General features: G+C 48.0%; 1 protein-coding gene across 1 annotated transcript; it reads right to left on the reverse strand.

Moving 5' to 3' along the window:
• Nucleotides 1–9,768: 9,768 nt before the first annotated feature.
• LOC123107310 (cytochrome b561 and DOMON domain-containing protein At3g25290) lies at nucleotides 9,769–11,593 on the reverse strand. Its single transcript, XM_044529293.1, has 3 exons — nucleotides 10,678–11,593; nucleotides 10,331–10,585; nucleotides 9,769–10,240 (listed from the first exon to the last, which is right to left on the reverse strand). Exons 1-3 carry the CDS (start codon nucleotides 11,296–11,298, stop codon nucleotides 9,959–9,961), a joined length of 1,158 nt encoding a protein of 385 aa, XP_044385228.1. The 5' UTR covers nucleotides 11,299–11,593; the 3' UTR covers nucleotides 9,769–9,958.
• Between the last annotated feature and the right edge of the window lie 2,409 nt (nucleotides 11,594–14,002).

Consider the following 14,002-nt stretch of genomic DNA (forward strand, 5'->3'; position numbering starts at 1 on the left):
GTTAACAAAGACTTTATTTTAATTGTCTTGACCTAACAAGCTTGCATAATAACCATTGTCGCCACTACAACTATATTAAGTTTTCAGGTGAACAAAGTGGTGGGCTATCTAGGAGTATCGAGCATAAGTGCACCAAAATCTTTTGTTATTTCAATTTAAACACTGAGTTCCTTATTTTATTTTATTTTTTGGAAATGGAGGCATGCCCCGGCCTCCGCATCATGATGATGCATGCGGCCATCTTATTAATCATCCAGAAAGTATCGTCATAAAAGTCTTACAGCTCGCAAACGGAGCAAAAAGAAATAAGGAAAAATACATGAGGACAATGATAACTAGGACGGTAATAAGAAGGATAAGCTCCCTAGACTCTTATCCTGTTATGCGAGCGCCATCCAAACCGGTTGAATATAACCCGAGCTACCATCTCTCATTGGTTGCACCCAGTAACCAAAGGCTTCATGGAGTCTATAGGAGTGAGTAAGGACCACGTACGGATCCAAGCTGTAGCTCTGAAAATGACCTGCAAAAAAGTTAAAGTATGTTGTCTATTAAAAATCATATCATTCCTGCAGTTCCATATAGCCCATAATAGCGCACATATTCCAATCCGAATACGAGCCGCAGTAATCTATTCAACCCTAGCTAACCACGTCCCAAACAAAGACGCAATATCTACTGGAGGATTAATATTGAAAGCTATATGAATCGTTCTCTAAAGTAACTTGGCAAGTGGGCATTCAAGAAATAAGTGTTGTATTGTTTCATCATGATCATAAAAACAACACCGCGGACTGCCTACCCATCGTCTCTTAATTAAGTTGTCATTTGTAAGTATCACTTGCTTGTGGACAAACCACATGAAGATTTTAATACGCAAAGAAATCTTAACCTTCCAAATGTGCATCGACCTTGAGAGGGGGCTAGAGTTAATCAGATCCATATAGAAAGATTTCACCATAAACATCCCATTCTTAGTTAACTTCCACTGTGATATTGTTTCTTGCTCTAGGACGATTAACATTTACGCTTGGGGGTGGGGGGGGGTGATCAGTGTATTTTTGCAGTCATTTTTACCGTGTTTAAACCAGACAATCCTATATTTTTTGAGATAATCGCTTTGATTTGATTTACTAAAGACTAATGAATGCAAAGATTACAAATCTCTTTGTTTATTTTGTTCCCTACATGAATTTGCCATTTTCGGTGCATAATCAAGCTATAAATGTAAGATAATAAGTGTGGTGATTGATCTCGATCAAAAGGATGCGCACACCAGAGTCTAGAGGAGACGACGGCGTCTGGTACGATCATGAGCACTCGTATCAGCGGTCGTACCTGCTGCCACCATCTTTTTGATGCCATCCCTGATGACTTTCGTGAAGGCACCTGGGGTCAATTCGCATCAAAGGTGCCCCGAAACCCTATTCCGCCCGTCTGAAGCATATAATGAAGAGGAAACCCCTTTGGCAAGAGGAGTCACTCATCCATCAAGTTAACCCTATGCAGTCGGTGCCACCATGGCCATATGCAACAACCATCACCATCTCCATAATCCCCATCTCCCTGGCCATTACACTTGAAATTGAGAAAACATCGCAATCTGCCTACACTTAAGACTATAATCATTCATCTTCAAGTATCAATCTCAATAATGTCTTGTATTTACAATTCATCTGCAATGTGCAAGTAATCCTCTGAGGCTAAGGGCTCAGGCCTAGCCTCACAGCTCCATGACCGTGCTTACGGTGGGAATACATCCCACCCGCCTGCTAACGCCACTCCGGCATGACATGGAGTACTGGGGCGACTTTTGAAAGATCCATCATCAAGATGGTGATTGGAACGCCGCTTCATGTCTGGGGTGAAATATCGTGTTATGATCTTTAGTAGTCGGGCTTAGCAACGAAGAACTTGTATGATTAACGTGTTGAAGTTGTTGTCGCCATCACCTGCAACAAACATGATGAAAATCATTTACTTTACCATCTCCGGCCGGACATGGCGACCGCGGACAAGAACGTTTATCCTTTCTTGAAGGTGTTGTTGCGGAAGAAGTCAACTTAGTCATAGGTTTAAATTCATATCTTATAATGGTTCTAACATAGTCTCATATGCTATGTACTCCTCTTGGTTGTGACTTTGGACTCGTCGTGCTGCATCAACTTTCATAAAAATGACTATGTGCATCACAATGATGCAGAACTCATGGGTTTCAACCTTCTTTTCAAAAAAATTGAGACTCTCTATTAAGTACACGGACACAATTTGATTGTATTTACATTTGTCAGATGAACCATAAATATTGTGTCGATCGTTGTCAAACTGGAGTTACTTATCGATGCTCCTCCTAGCATGGCTAAACAGATTGTATCCAAGGAAACAAACAGAGGTGATTCCCGGGGTGTTCTCCCTTTTGTCGCCATTCTCTAGAGACTCCTCTCCTCATGACGGCCTCGCGACTATCAATGAGTAGGAGGGTTGATGGAGCCCCGCCTTGGGAGGTCGCCTTTTATGTAGGTTTAGGCCTTAGTTGTTAGAATTCCGGTCGGCTGGCATTGTGGCTTCGACCGCAATGACATTGGCAGCGAATAAGTGTGCTCGAGATCTTCCCTTGACACTGTAGCTTCCTTCCTCATCAGCGGAAGGTCTAGGAACTCGTATGTTCACGTATTATTAAAGACCATATTATTCTACATAGCCAAAGCGATCAAAGTTAAGCTACAAACATGTCCAAGTATCATTGCAAAACCGAACTTCATTTCTGTTTTTTGACGTAAAGCTTGCTGTGTGCATTACTGCATGTTGTCGAATATACTAGCGCATTTTTGCAGCCCAAGGTTCTTTGTAGCGATTGCTGGTGACGCGGCTTTGCATCCTGGCACAATCCCAGCCATCCAATGTGTAGCCGCCCGTTGGCAGAATCTATTCCAACTTCAATGTTCCAGGCCTTATTAGATCCAAAAGGAAAGAATGGATCTTCCCACCCACGACTCCGACGTGTTTGGAGAAGGAATTTGACTTTATGCCATGATCAGGTTGCGATGCCTTCTATCCATGGTCCTGTGACTCTGCTCATGCTCCTCGGCTGGCCACGGGGGCCATGGAATTGCAAGATTTCCCAACGCCACCACGCAAAGATCTCACTGCCACATGCTCGATGTTTACGGGAGAAGCGAGCTCACGTGGACTTGTTCGGGTCCGTCTGGTGCTCGCCGTGGACCTAAGAAACCGGGCATCCTGCCCCAGTACAGAGTAGACTGGGGATGCATTATATTGGGCTGGGCAGATCGATCTCCCTGGAACATAATCTGCTTAAAGCGCGGATTCAGGATTCCCCCGTCAAATTCTGATTTCTGAACCTCCTTTCTGAAATGCATCTTGTCTGTCAGCTATACTTAGGGCGAATTTCTGCTAGGCACAGCTCATGCTCATGCTAGGGTTCTAACGACATAAAATTGGTTGCTTAACGTACGTGTTGGATTCTCTTCGTCAGCTCGCTTCTGCTGTGACCTAGCAACCTCGCAGCATGCACGGAGATTACTACCACGGACGTACACGCAGCCACCCCCTGGGGTCTGCATCAAACTGGATCCCAAATCTGCCAATGGAACCTCTCAGATTCCAGGCACCAACTTGCGGGACTGGAATCCAGGCCGTCTCTACATCGCTTCAGCCAGGATTCAGAATATTTGCTCCTTTCCCGCAGCCAAAAAGGGCATCCCAATCCTGATGTGCCATAGATTATTCTCTCGGCTCGATCGTTCCTATACCCACCCGCCACCCTAGCTAGCCTATCTCTCTATCTAGTATCTCGCTTGATCCGGCCATAGCGCGGGCACCGACAAGAAAGGCGAATTTCTGCGCGTGGCCCTGATCGCGACTGCACCTCCAAGAGGCATGCGCATCTGCTTATCACGTCGATCAGATAGAGCTGCCCGAGAGTGTGCAGACGTAGTCACCAGCTCGTCGCCATGTTGCCCACCGGCCTGGAAGGCGCCACGTTGGTGAGGAATGACTGGTGCAGTGGCCGGAAACGCTAGCTGTTCGACTTTTGAATCTTATCGCAGTATGTTCGAAATGCGCAGGGCAGGATCCCGTAGAAACCTGACTCTTTGCTGCAAGTTGCAGGTGCATCAGGGCTTGATGCAGCAAGGCGGGAACGCAGGGAATGCCATTACAGAGAAGCTGATTGCCCGTAGTATTTTTGTCCATGTGGCTTCACTTTTTTGTGGCTTCACTTGTTCATTTACTTCACCATGAGTTTGTCATAAGAAAGCACCGACTCTCACACTAACACTTTCAGCAGTTGGGTGAGCATGAAACTACAGGGTTGATATGCAGAAGTTGGGAAGGTGGATGAAAATCCCCAACATCAGTTCTTGCGGGTGACCGTCAATTTGGCCTATTTCGAGCAATTCCTAGGAGAAAAAACGTCTGCAGGTTGCATCCAGTTATGACATTGCATTCCTTGGTTGGTCCTTCACATTAGATCTGAATGTATGTTGATAAGGAAAAGGCTATCGCTCAACCGGCGGATCTAGCACGGGCGTCCACCGCCTTCCTTGATAGACACGTGGCCTACTAGACCAACCTCTCTTTCCCAACCTCTCTTCTGTACGCAATTACCTTTGTTTTGCAACATCCAGCCTGTTGCAGAAACAACAGTCATGTTGCAAAACTTTCTCCGTAACACCATATAGAGGTGAAGACAAAAAAAAAATCTGCAACAACACCACAGTTGCAAAGTTTTTCTGCAACAATACCTTTGTTGCAAAAAAAAGTGAAGACACGACAAAAATTCTGCAACACAACCTATTTTGCACAAATATATTCCTGCAACACAACCTATACTGCAAAAAAGTCTGCAACACAATCTCTGTTACAAGTGTTCCTGCAACAATATCATTGTTGCAAAGAAGAGAAAGTCGTTCAACCGATTTATTTTGTCATATTAGACGGCTCGCGAGGCGACGGATCTTTTAAGAAGATCTGCCGGCTGACGCGTAGCAGCTCCCATGTTGATAATCGCCCCTGTGCCATTCTATTTTTCGAATGGAACATTATGACATAGCCCACCTCAGGAAGAAGGCCCAAGGCCACCAGAAGGAAGCGGAAGATAGCCCATATATTTGAGGCCCAGCGAGAAGCAGGAAGCGCCAGGACGATGTCGATGAACAGAAACCTGAATCTGTCTATCTCCTCTCGTCCTTCCTCCGGAAATTTCCTTGTATCCCAAGTTGTATTCGAAATTGGACCATTCACTAGCACACTTATTCGTAGGGGTAAAAGTGTGTTGATTAAGCTAGGTGATAGGCTCAGTACAGGTCACATTAATTGTCAGCAACTTTCGCTCATTCTTCTGCAGAACTGGTCACATGTAATGCTGTTCAGGAGTATTCTTCCTTTCATTTACATCACATAACTTGCATAGATTTGAGTAACATATGTTACACTTCGGGGTACCGAAACCATCTTTTTCTGCAGAAGTTGTAACAGCTGCAAAACTGTCAAGTGGGCAGAGCTAAGAAACTAATCTCTGCCGACATGTTTTGAAACCATCGAAATTCAGCTCTAAGAAAATTCCATGCAGGTTAGGCTAGCTTGCTGGGGGCCGGCCGGGACGCTCCATGGTGCGGCAATTACATCATCAATGTGTGCAAGATTGGCGACGCTAACCAGAAGGTAACAGCCAGTGGCACCACGTACATTTCAGTAGCGACCCAAACTTGGAACCGCAGGGTAGCATGGCAGGTGATAGATGTCTCTCTGTGCAAGGACTAGTACAAGATCTGCGAGCTCCTTCGGGTCCCGGTTCTTCTTGCTGTAACCAAAGGCCAACCTCCTGGAGCGGCACTATTCCTTGTGTGCACTTGTACTACAACCGACCAGCGAGTGAATAGACAAGAGGAAACTAATATACACTGCTCCTGTTAATCAGTCCTTGTGTGCACTTGTCTCACTGAAGTTGCTTGCTGCTCGTTCGTCCTTGTGGATGTTGTTTCCAAAAAACATATGTGGGAATGTGTGCTGCATATTGCAGTTGCGATTAGTAGATGCTATTGTGACAAAATTTCATCTTTGTTCGAGTTTCAAAAGAACGATACAAATATATTAACAAAGGCAAATTTTAACATGGTCCCTCTTACCTCCTTTTTTTACATGTGAGGTAAGAAGGTAAGAGTCAATCAAGCCATTCATTGATGAGATCAACGGCTAAGATCTATTTTATACTCTTACCTCTCATGTGAAAAGAGGGGGTAAGAGGGACCATGTTAAAACTGCTCATTAACAGAAGTTATGGAGCATGTATATTTCTTACTGTAATTCTGTATGCAGAAAAAAAAAGAACATCGATCGTTCCTGGATGATATCCATTATATCTTTAGTCATTGCATGATTCATAACTCCTGACTTTTGACCTAACCCCGACCCTACCCCCCTCCCGACCCCGTGCGGCCGCCGCCGGGCCGCACCGGGCGGCCACCACCCATCTTCCCCTCGACCCCTGTGCATCCCCCTCCCTCCGCCACCGGCAACGTCGCTGGGCGTCGGCCCTGTGGCGTGGTGGCGGCAGAACTCCTCTCGCGTCCGCGGATCTGGGTCGGCAGCGGCGGCCAGATCTCCACCCCCTTATGATGTGGATGGCGGGCAGTGGCGTCCGAGATGCGTCGAGGAGCTTTGCTGTAGACGGCGGGATTGGCAGCAGGCGGCGGCGTGGTAGGCGGGGCTCTTCTGCTGTTGTTACATCCTCTTGTGCTGCCTCTCATCGATCGGCCTTGGCGATGGCTCATGGAGGCACTTCAGGTCTGCCACGCATCACGAGGATTATGGTGGTGATGGCCATCTTCTTCATTGGAGGTGGTCGGCCTGAGACTGGGTGGTCGGATCTCGAGATCCGTCATCTAGTCTCGGTAGCGAGTTGGGGAGACATAGTTGCCGGTGAAAACCGAGCCGATGGCAGGCGATGGCGGCGTTCTGCGTCGTTACCTTGATGAAGGCATCATCGTGTAACTATTATCGACTCACTCGTGCTGCTCCGGGGAAACCCTAGGACTAGATCGGACGATGACGGTACTGTGGTCTCGTTTGTCTCTTGGGAGCAACATTTGTGGAGCAACGCTGAAAGACAGAGGCAGGAGGTGGAGCGGCTTCGTCTTGCACAGAGCTTTGCTGGACATGTCAAGTCATGCCTAGCCGACAAGTGCTACACTCTGTCATGCCTGGTCGGCAGGTGCTACGCATGACAGATTTTCCAGATTCTTCGTGCGTGGATGGACGAGCACAGGGCGGTGACGCCGTTGGGTGCCGTGGTGGCGTTGACGGATGGCCGGACTGACAAGGATGATGTGGATCTCTCTCCTCAAGATGGATCAGCGGTCCAATGATGATGGTGACTTCTAAAACGTGTGCGAGGGATGTATGCTTTAGGTCTCCAGCGGCCGCTATTTGTTCTGATAGATTATGTGGATGGATCCGCGACGACACTGGTTTTAGATATGAGGAGTAAGAGCACTCCACATTATCGAGTTTGTATGTGTAAGTGGTGGCTTCGGATGGCTCGATGCATATTCTTGTCAAATTTTTGTTGAATAATTAATAAAGATGGTTGTGTGCATAGATCGATGGTTTTAACTTTCTTTTCTGAAAAAAAATGATTCATAACTCCTTTATCATGATGTGCCTTACTGCCTTCCGTTCGGTTAGTGGGCCTGCTCTCTTTTTTGTCATTACAGCCTTTTGATGTCCTAAATTATTCTTACGCAGGAATCAACCTGAGCAGTTTTGGCTTCATGTGATCACCTTCAGCGGGAACCATGATGATGCAGGCAACAGTCCAAGTGCCGGTGAGAAGTGAGAACTTGTAGCTCACTGACCAAGCCACCTGCCAACCAGTCCCAAGTCCCAGCAAATGGCTGCTCGATTTGCCAAGTTGTTGGTGGATGATAGCGCCTCCTAAGCTGTATACTATCCGTCACTTGTTGTTTGGCGCTTTGCTTCAGCTGCATGTTCTCTCCGGTTACGCAGCAGCTCAGATCTTCTTTTGACTCGCAGTTGCTTCAGCTTGGTTGCCTCCGGCGTCCCCTACACCACCCCCACCAACCCTAGCCCGAGGATGGCCACCCTCCAGCCTTTGTTTCAGGCTGAAGCAAATCCGCGAGAGCGTCGCATTCGTCGAACTGGCTTCCCAGGTAGCTTCGCCGATGAAACAAGGTGCCATCAGACTGTAGCTTGGAAACTGACAAGGAAAGAGGCGAACGTGTGGTGCATGTGGCTTTTGGCGGGCTAGTAGGTGGAATCAGATACACTGACTGAAATGTGCAGCCTCGCCGGCGTCAGGGTTTGTGCATATTGTAGTTTTCTTGTTGTGGTGGTGTAGTGTGGATGATGCTTGGCTGCTCCGATCCTGCTACCAACTATTTATCCAAAGCTAGCTACTGATGGTTAACTCGTCGCCGTCAGAAAAGGGCGCCTCAGCTAGCTTATTATGTTATCCAAAGCGAAATCACCTTTGAAATGAAATGAGTAAACTAAAACAAAGTAAAACGGCACCGAATCAAATATTCCTTTCCCTTTTTTCGAAATAAAGGCAAAAACACGAGAGAAAGATGCTTGCTGCTACCGAACTTTATGCTTTTTCCCTTCATTTTTTTTCTCAAGGGCAATCTCAACAGAAAGCACATACTGCTAGTCTACTACGGCAATGGGTCCATTTAATTAAACAACATGAGCTACGCCATTTCTTTCTGCTCAAGGGTGCATGTGCGTTTCTTCTGAGGCACTGTATCAGCGTAGCGAAGAACGCTACTTGACGGGCAAACCGATCCTTTTCTGCGTTCCCATATCTGTCTTCGGTTTCTCTTCCAAAAAAATATATCTGTCTTCGTTTGTACTTCACCAACCATGTAGGAGTACGTAGATACGCATGCATGGTCCACCGAGCACGCAACGGATCGCCCGCCCAGCTTCTCTTTTGCTAAAGGGCATGCACCCCAGGTGCGGACGTGATGATCAACCACGATCCTGGCCAGCCGGGTAGAGAAAAAAGTGGCCACACTGAGTTCGACACTGATAAAAGGTGTGGCTAGGTCTCAGTCGACTGGGATTTAACCAAGTCTCAGTCAAGTGACATAACATGTAAGAGAAAAAAGAAAAACTGAAAAAAAAAATTTGCATGGATCTCAAAATAAAATCTTATGAATATAGCATCGACCGAGACTTAGCAAGACTGCTGATAAAATCAACACAACCAACAAATCTTCACCGTAGTACTATAATTTACCGCATTTCCTATTCTTAGGTTGCCTAAATTTGCATTTCGCGATAGTTGATTTGACGGAGGCGTCGCGGTGAGGCCTCGGGTGAGAGCAACCCGAAGGCGGGGATGAGGTGGCAGCAGCGTAGCTAATGGAGGAGAGTCAGAGCTTGACGGGATGCCGAGGGAGAGGAGGGGGGGGGGGGGGGGCTATCAGCGCCGTAAATGAAGAGTGGTAGGGGGTTTAGATGGATGTCCTGAAGCGTCGGCAGACCGGTGGAGGTGGTGGATTGAGGAGGGGTCGTGCGGCGAGGCACAACGCAGTCGGCATGTAGGAGGAGGAAGGTGGCTGGAGGAAGGAAAACCGCAGCCGTTGGATTTAAATCGGAGGGATAAAAAAATTGACGATGCCAAAATATATTATTAAGGTAACTTATATATATATATATATATATATATATATATATATATATATATATATATATATATATATATATATATATATATATATATATATATAGCCAGTCCCATAATTTACGTACGCATATATGTACGGTACAAAAATAGGGGCACGCGCCAAAACCACAAGACCCACCAGCTCTACTACACACAGCAAGAATGGATGTACAAATGCCAGATCTCAGTACGTACGTATGATCTCAAAGCTAGCTACTACACGGTGTGCGGCAGGCGGCCATTGGGTTAGGCGGCGCCGTGGAAGGTCTTGCCGTGCTGCTCGGCCTCGCGGCGCCTGATGACCACGCTCCACGTGACCGCCTCCAGCGTCACCGCCACCGCGCCGAGCACCCACACGGCCGCGACGTAGGCGGTCCTCCACCGCTGCTCCACGCCCAGGATCGCCATGCCCTTGAAGATGTTGAGGATGCCGAGGATGATGACGGCGTAGCCCACGGAGTGGTGGTACACGTTCCAGTACACGCGGCACTTGTGATCCTTCCTCGGCCTCAGGAACAGGGCAAATGCCTGGACGCCGTTCAAGTTTGAACGAAATTTAGCATCGGTACGATCGAGTTCAATTTGAATTTGGGAAGTGTTGGTTAGATAGATGATTACTTGTAGGGTGGCGAGGGCGAAGACGGCGATGCCGATGCTGCGGTGGAGACCGTAGGTGACGCCGTTGGACGCATTGCCGAGGTTGATGCCGGTGGCCCAGCCGGCGACCCCCACGGCGTAGCCGATGATCTGGCAGGTCACGTGGAGGTAGAACCACGCGGGGTCCGCCGACCTGAACGTCTTGAGGTACCTCGCGAAGATGGCTCCCATGGGCAGCAGCAGGCCCCAGCTCACGGCGTTGAGGACACCATGGATCTGAACAACATGCATGGTTTAGTCAGTCGGTCAGTCAGGATAAGGTGTTTGCTTTCGACTCATCAGGTGATGATTGAAGAGAGCTAGCTCACATTGCGCTCCCTGGCGAGGCCGCTGCCGCCGGAGTCGGAGGAGGTGCTGGTCTGCCTGACCAGATCTAGCTTCGCCTTGGCGGCGAGGTTGTCGCCGCCCATGGCGTGCGGCGCGGGAACGCCGTCTACGGAGACGGCGGACCCGACCTGCCACACCTGGTTCAGGACGGACGCGCCCTGGCCCACGCTCAGCGTCCCGGAGACCCTGACGCGGCCGTCGGTGCCCATCTCCGCGGCGAGGCCCGTCGCGGGGAACGCGATGGGCCCGGGCGCGCCGAGCGCGTAGCCGGAGATGTTGTACGTCCGGACGGCCCACGCGCCGGACGAGGAAGAAGGCGCGGCGAGGAGCGCCTGCGCGCCGGCCATGCCTTCGCCGTACGGGTTGAGCCCCCACGCCACCCACCCGCCCGGGGCGGCCGGCGCGGCGACGAACGCGACGGAGAGGGACCCCGCGGCGCGGTCGTAGGTCCAGTGCACCGTGGCGCCGAGGCGGGGCAGGTCGCTGCAGGCCGCGTAGGCGTTTCCGTTGGGCGACGACAATGACGCGTCGGCCGCGCAGCCGCCCGCCGCGGACGCGGACGCGGCGAGCAGGGGCAGCAGCGCGAGCACGAGCATGGCCATGGATTCTTTCGGATTCCGCAGCAGTTGGACTTGGAGATGGATCGGCTCAAACGGCGTGGTGAAAATATAAAGGTGGTGTTTCGAACTGGGCGCGACTGGTAGCGGGCGCTGGCTGAGGTTGATATGGAGCGCCGCGGGGGCGGGTGGTGGCGGTGGCCGGTGGATACAGTCACATACAGGTGTAGACAAAACCAGGAAGAAAGCAGGACGGGCGGCCGCGGATGGTAGAAAGCTTCAACCATCGGTAGTGAAACCTAACCACCGGACACGCACAAAATACAGTACCATGATGAGCATACGAGCACCCTGAGCATAAACTGGTTGCTGGAAAGCCCGAGTACAAAAGAATAATGGAAAAGAAAAAATGGTCCCTTTAACACTGAAGTTGAGCTAGATCCCTTGTTGTTCAATCCTGGTTAATGATCGCCGTTTCTCGATGCGGCCTTCGGCTTCACGGACTAACATGTGTGTACGACGATGGTGACATGATGGAGGTGATATGGAGTTGAAGAATGGCATTCTCCCTCTGTAAACTAATATAAGAGCGTTTAGATCACTAAAATAGTAATCTAAACGTTTTTATATTAGTTTATGGAAGAAGTGCCTTCTAGAATCTCAAGAGAAGTTTTTTTTTTAGTAACGCCCCTCAAGAGAAATTGGAGCTGAGCAAGGAGGCGATGCTCCCGTGGGCACGAGGATTGGATGTGCTGTTGCGCCACAATGGCTTTGATGTCAAGCCAGAAATGATGAGCTTAATGACGTTCTTTATTCTATCTCAGTACGTTTCAATTTTATTTTATTGTGAGGGAAGTTCTTAATTTATTATTGATATAGTAGGAATTAAAGGTGATGCAACCCACTCCCCCCGCACAAAAAAAACCCACTTGGTGATTTGATCAAACTCTACTTGCTCTCGGTTAATCACATTTCCGTTTTCTAAACTAGAACGTGTCATTCCCAAGACTAAACTCGCTCAGCAATATCGCTGGCGAACATAGCAGAGAGAATGTCTGGAGATTGCTTCGTCCATGTCATGATAGCAACCCCTGCCTTAAACCATACAGGGACTAGGTCGTCTTTCCTGCTCAAGAAGAGTCCTTCGTCCTCCCGCCAGCACCGCCGCCGATCCGTCCCACCTCCAATGGCCTTTGGACCGAGGAGGTGCGGAGGATCTCGGCCCCCCATCCGCGGGAGCGACCTCGTTCTTCTTTTTGTTAGGTTCAACATCTTGGCTAGGGTTACGTGGCGGTGGCGATGTCCCTCAGAAGGAATAATGTCTCTCGCGCCTCCAATGGTGCGAATAGCGTCGCCGTAGCATGTGTGGAGGTGTGTTTCCATCGGGTCTCGCAGGATTCGGTCGGTGTTGGTCTTCGATGGATCTATTTGAATTCAGTTTTTGTTCGTCTTCGTTCGTGTGGTTACAGGATTGATCTTTCCGATCTTCAACCTCTTCATCGGCGATGGTTGCTGCTCTGGTGCGCTGGTCCTTTGGGGTCTTAAGACGATGACTTCTTGATTGTTTACTAGAACAAGGTTTGTCCGGCTTGGGTGAGGGAGGGGCGATGATGGCGACGCGCCTTTGACTCGCTCCAGTGCTTGTAGTTGTCACTGGATGGTCCATGAACCTGGTTGTAATTTTGTTACCTTTAGTGTTCTCTGTACTAGCAATATTCATGGATAGATTGGAAAGTTCTCTCGCAAGAAAAAGGGCCATCCAGGGCTTCATGGGCAACCTTGTTACAATCATGCATACGGAAAGCAAACTCAAACGACCCAACGTTACCATGACATAAGCTATGAGACTCCCGTAGGAGAACCCCAATGTTCGACCACTCTTAATCATTTAGGTTTTTCACTAAAAATAGTCATATTATGGTGTGTGTGTGTGCGTGTTTTTAAACTTGTGGCACACTTTATTCAAATCAAATATGGTTTCAGTTGTTCATAAAAGGATTCATCAAAGGAAAATGGTTCACAATTTAGACGCACAGTTCAAGAGATACTTCATTTTTCAAAACTGGATCAAGAAAAAAACGCGTAAAACCAGCTCTCTCATCCCTCTCATGGAAAAAATTCCACCGAAACTCTTTGGTTGCGATAAATGATGCACTTACATTGCGCTACTTATCAACATCAGAGGCAATTTAAGCTTTGCAAGTGGTACCTCTTAACTAGTAATTTCGATACCAGTGTTTCCGTAGAACACCCCTGCTAGCATTAGTTTCAGTAACGGGCCGACCCATCTAGCTTACTGCCTTTATCGGTTTTAGGAAACTTCTAGTCGGTTTTGAGAAGCTTGTGCAGGGTTTTCTCCTTCTCTTCGTTTTTCTTCATGTTGTACTTGGTTTCCTGTCCTTGTTCATATCATTTCTTGGTTCATTTTGTATATTTGCAAATTCCTGAATATATTTTAAATCTTTGAACGTTTTAAAATCCATGAAGATTTTTCAAATTCATGAATATTTTTTCAAATCATTGTACATTTTGTAAATTCATCAACATTTGAAAACAAATCATTAATATTTTGTAAATCTCTGAATATTTAATAAAATTACGGAAATATTTTCTAAAATGTATGAAAATGTTTTTAGTCCACCAGCTTTTTGAAAACCATAAAGTAACCTTTTTTCTTGACCTAGAAGCAAACTGAGCCGAGCCAGCAAACAAATAGCGAGTCAGCCGAGCGATGACTGCTTAGTGCGCC

The sequence above is a fragment of the Triticum aestivum genome, chromosome 5A, assembly GCF_018294505.1.
Source record: "Triticum aestivum cultivar Chinese Spring chromosome 5A, IWGSC CS RefSeq v2.1, whole genome shotgun sequence".
NCBI classification, from domain to species: domain Eukaryota; kingdom Viridiplantae; phylum Streptophyta; class Magnoliopsida; order Poales; family Poaceae; genus Triticum; species Triticum aestivum.

Bases quoted from the DNA above. Each gene is read 5' to 3' on its own strand.
- LOC123107310 (XM_044529293.1), bottom strand. From the start codon at position 11,298: ATGGCCATGCTCGTGCTCGCGCTGCTGCCCCTGCTCGCCGCGTCCGCG. The intron at 10,586-10,677 runs GTGAGCTAGCTC...CATGTTGTTCAG, and splicing joins GCCTCGCCAGGGAGCGCAAT to ATCCATGGTGTCCTCAACGC. The intron at 10,241-10,330 runs GTAATCATCTAT...AACGGCGTCCAG, and splicing joins TCGCCCTCGCCACCCTACAA to GCATTTGCCCTGTTCCTGAG.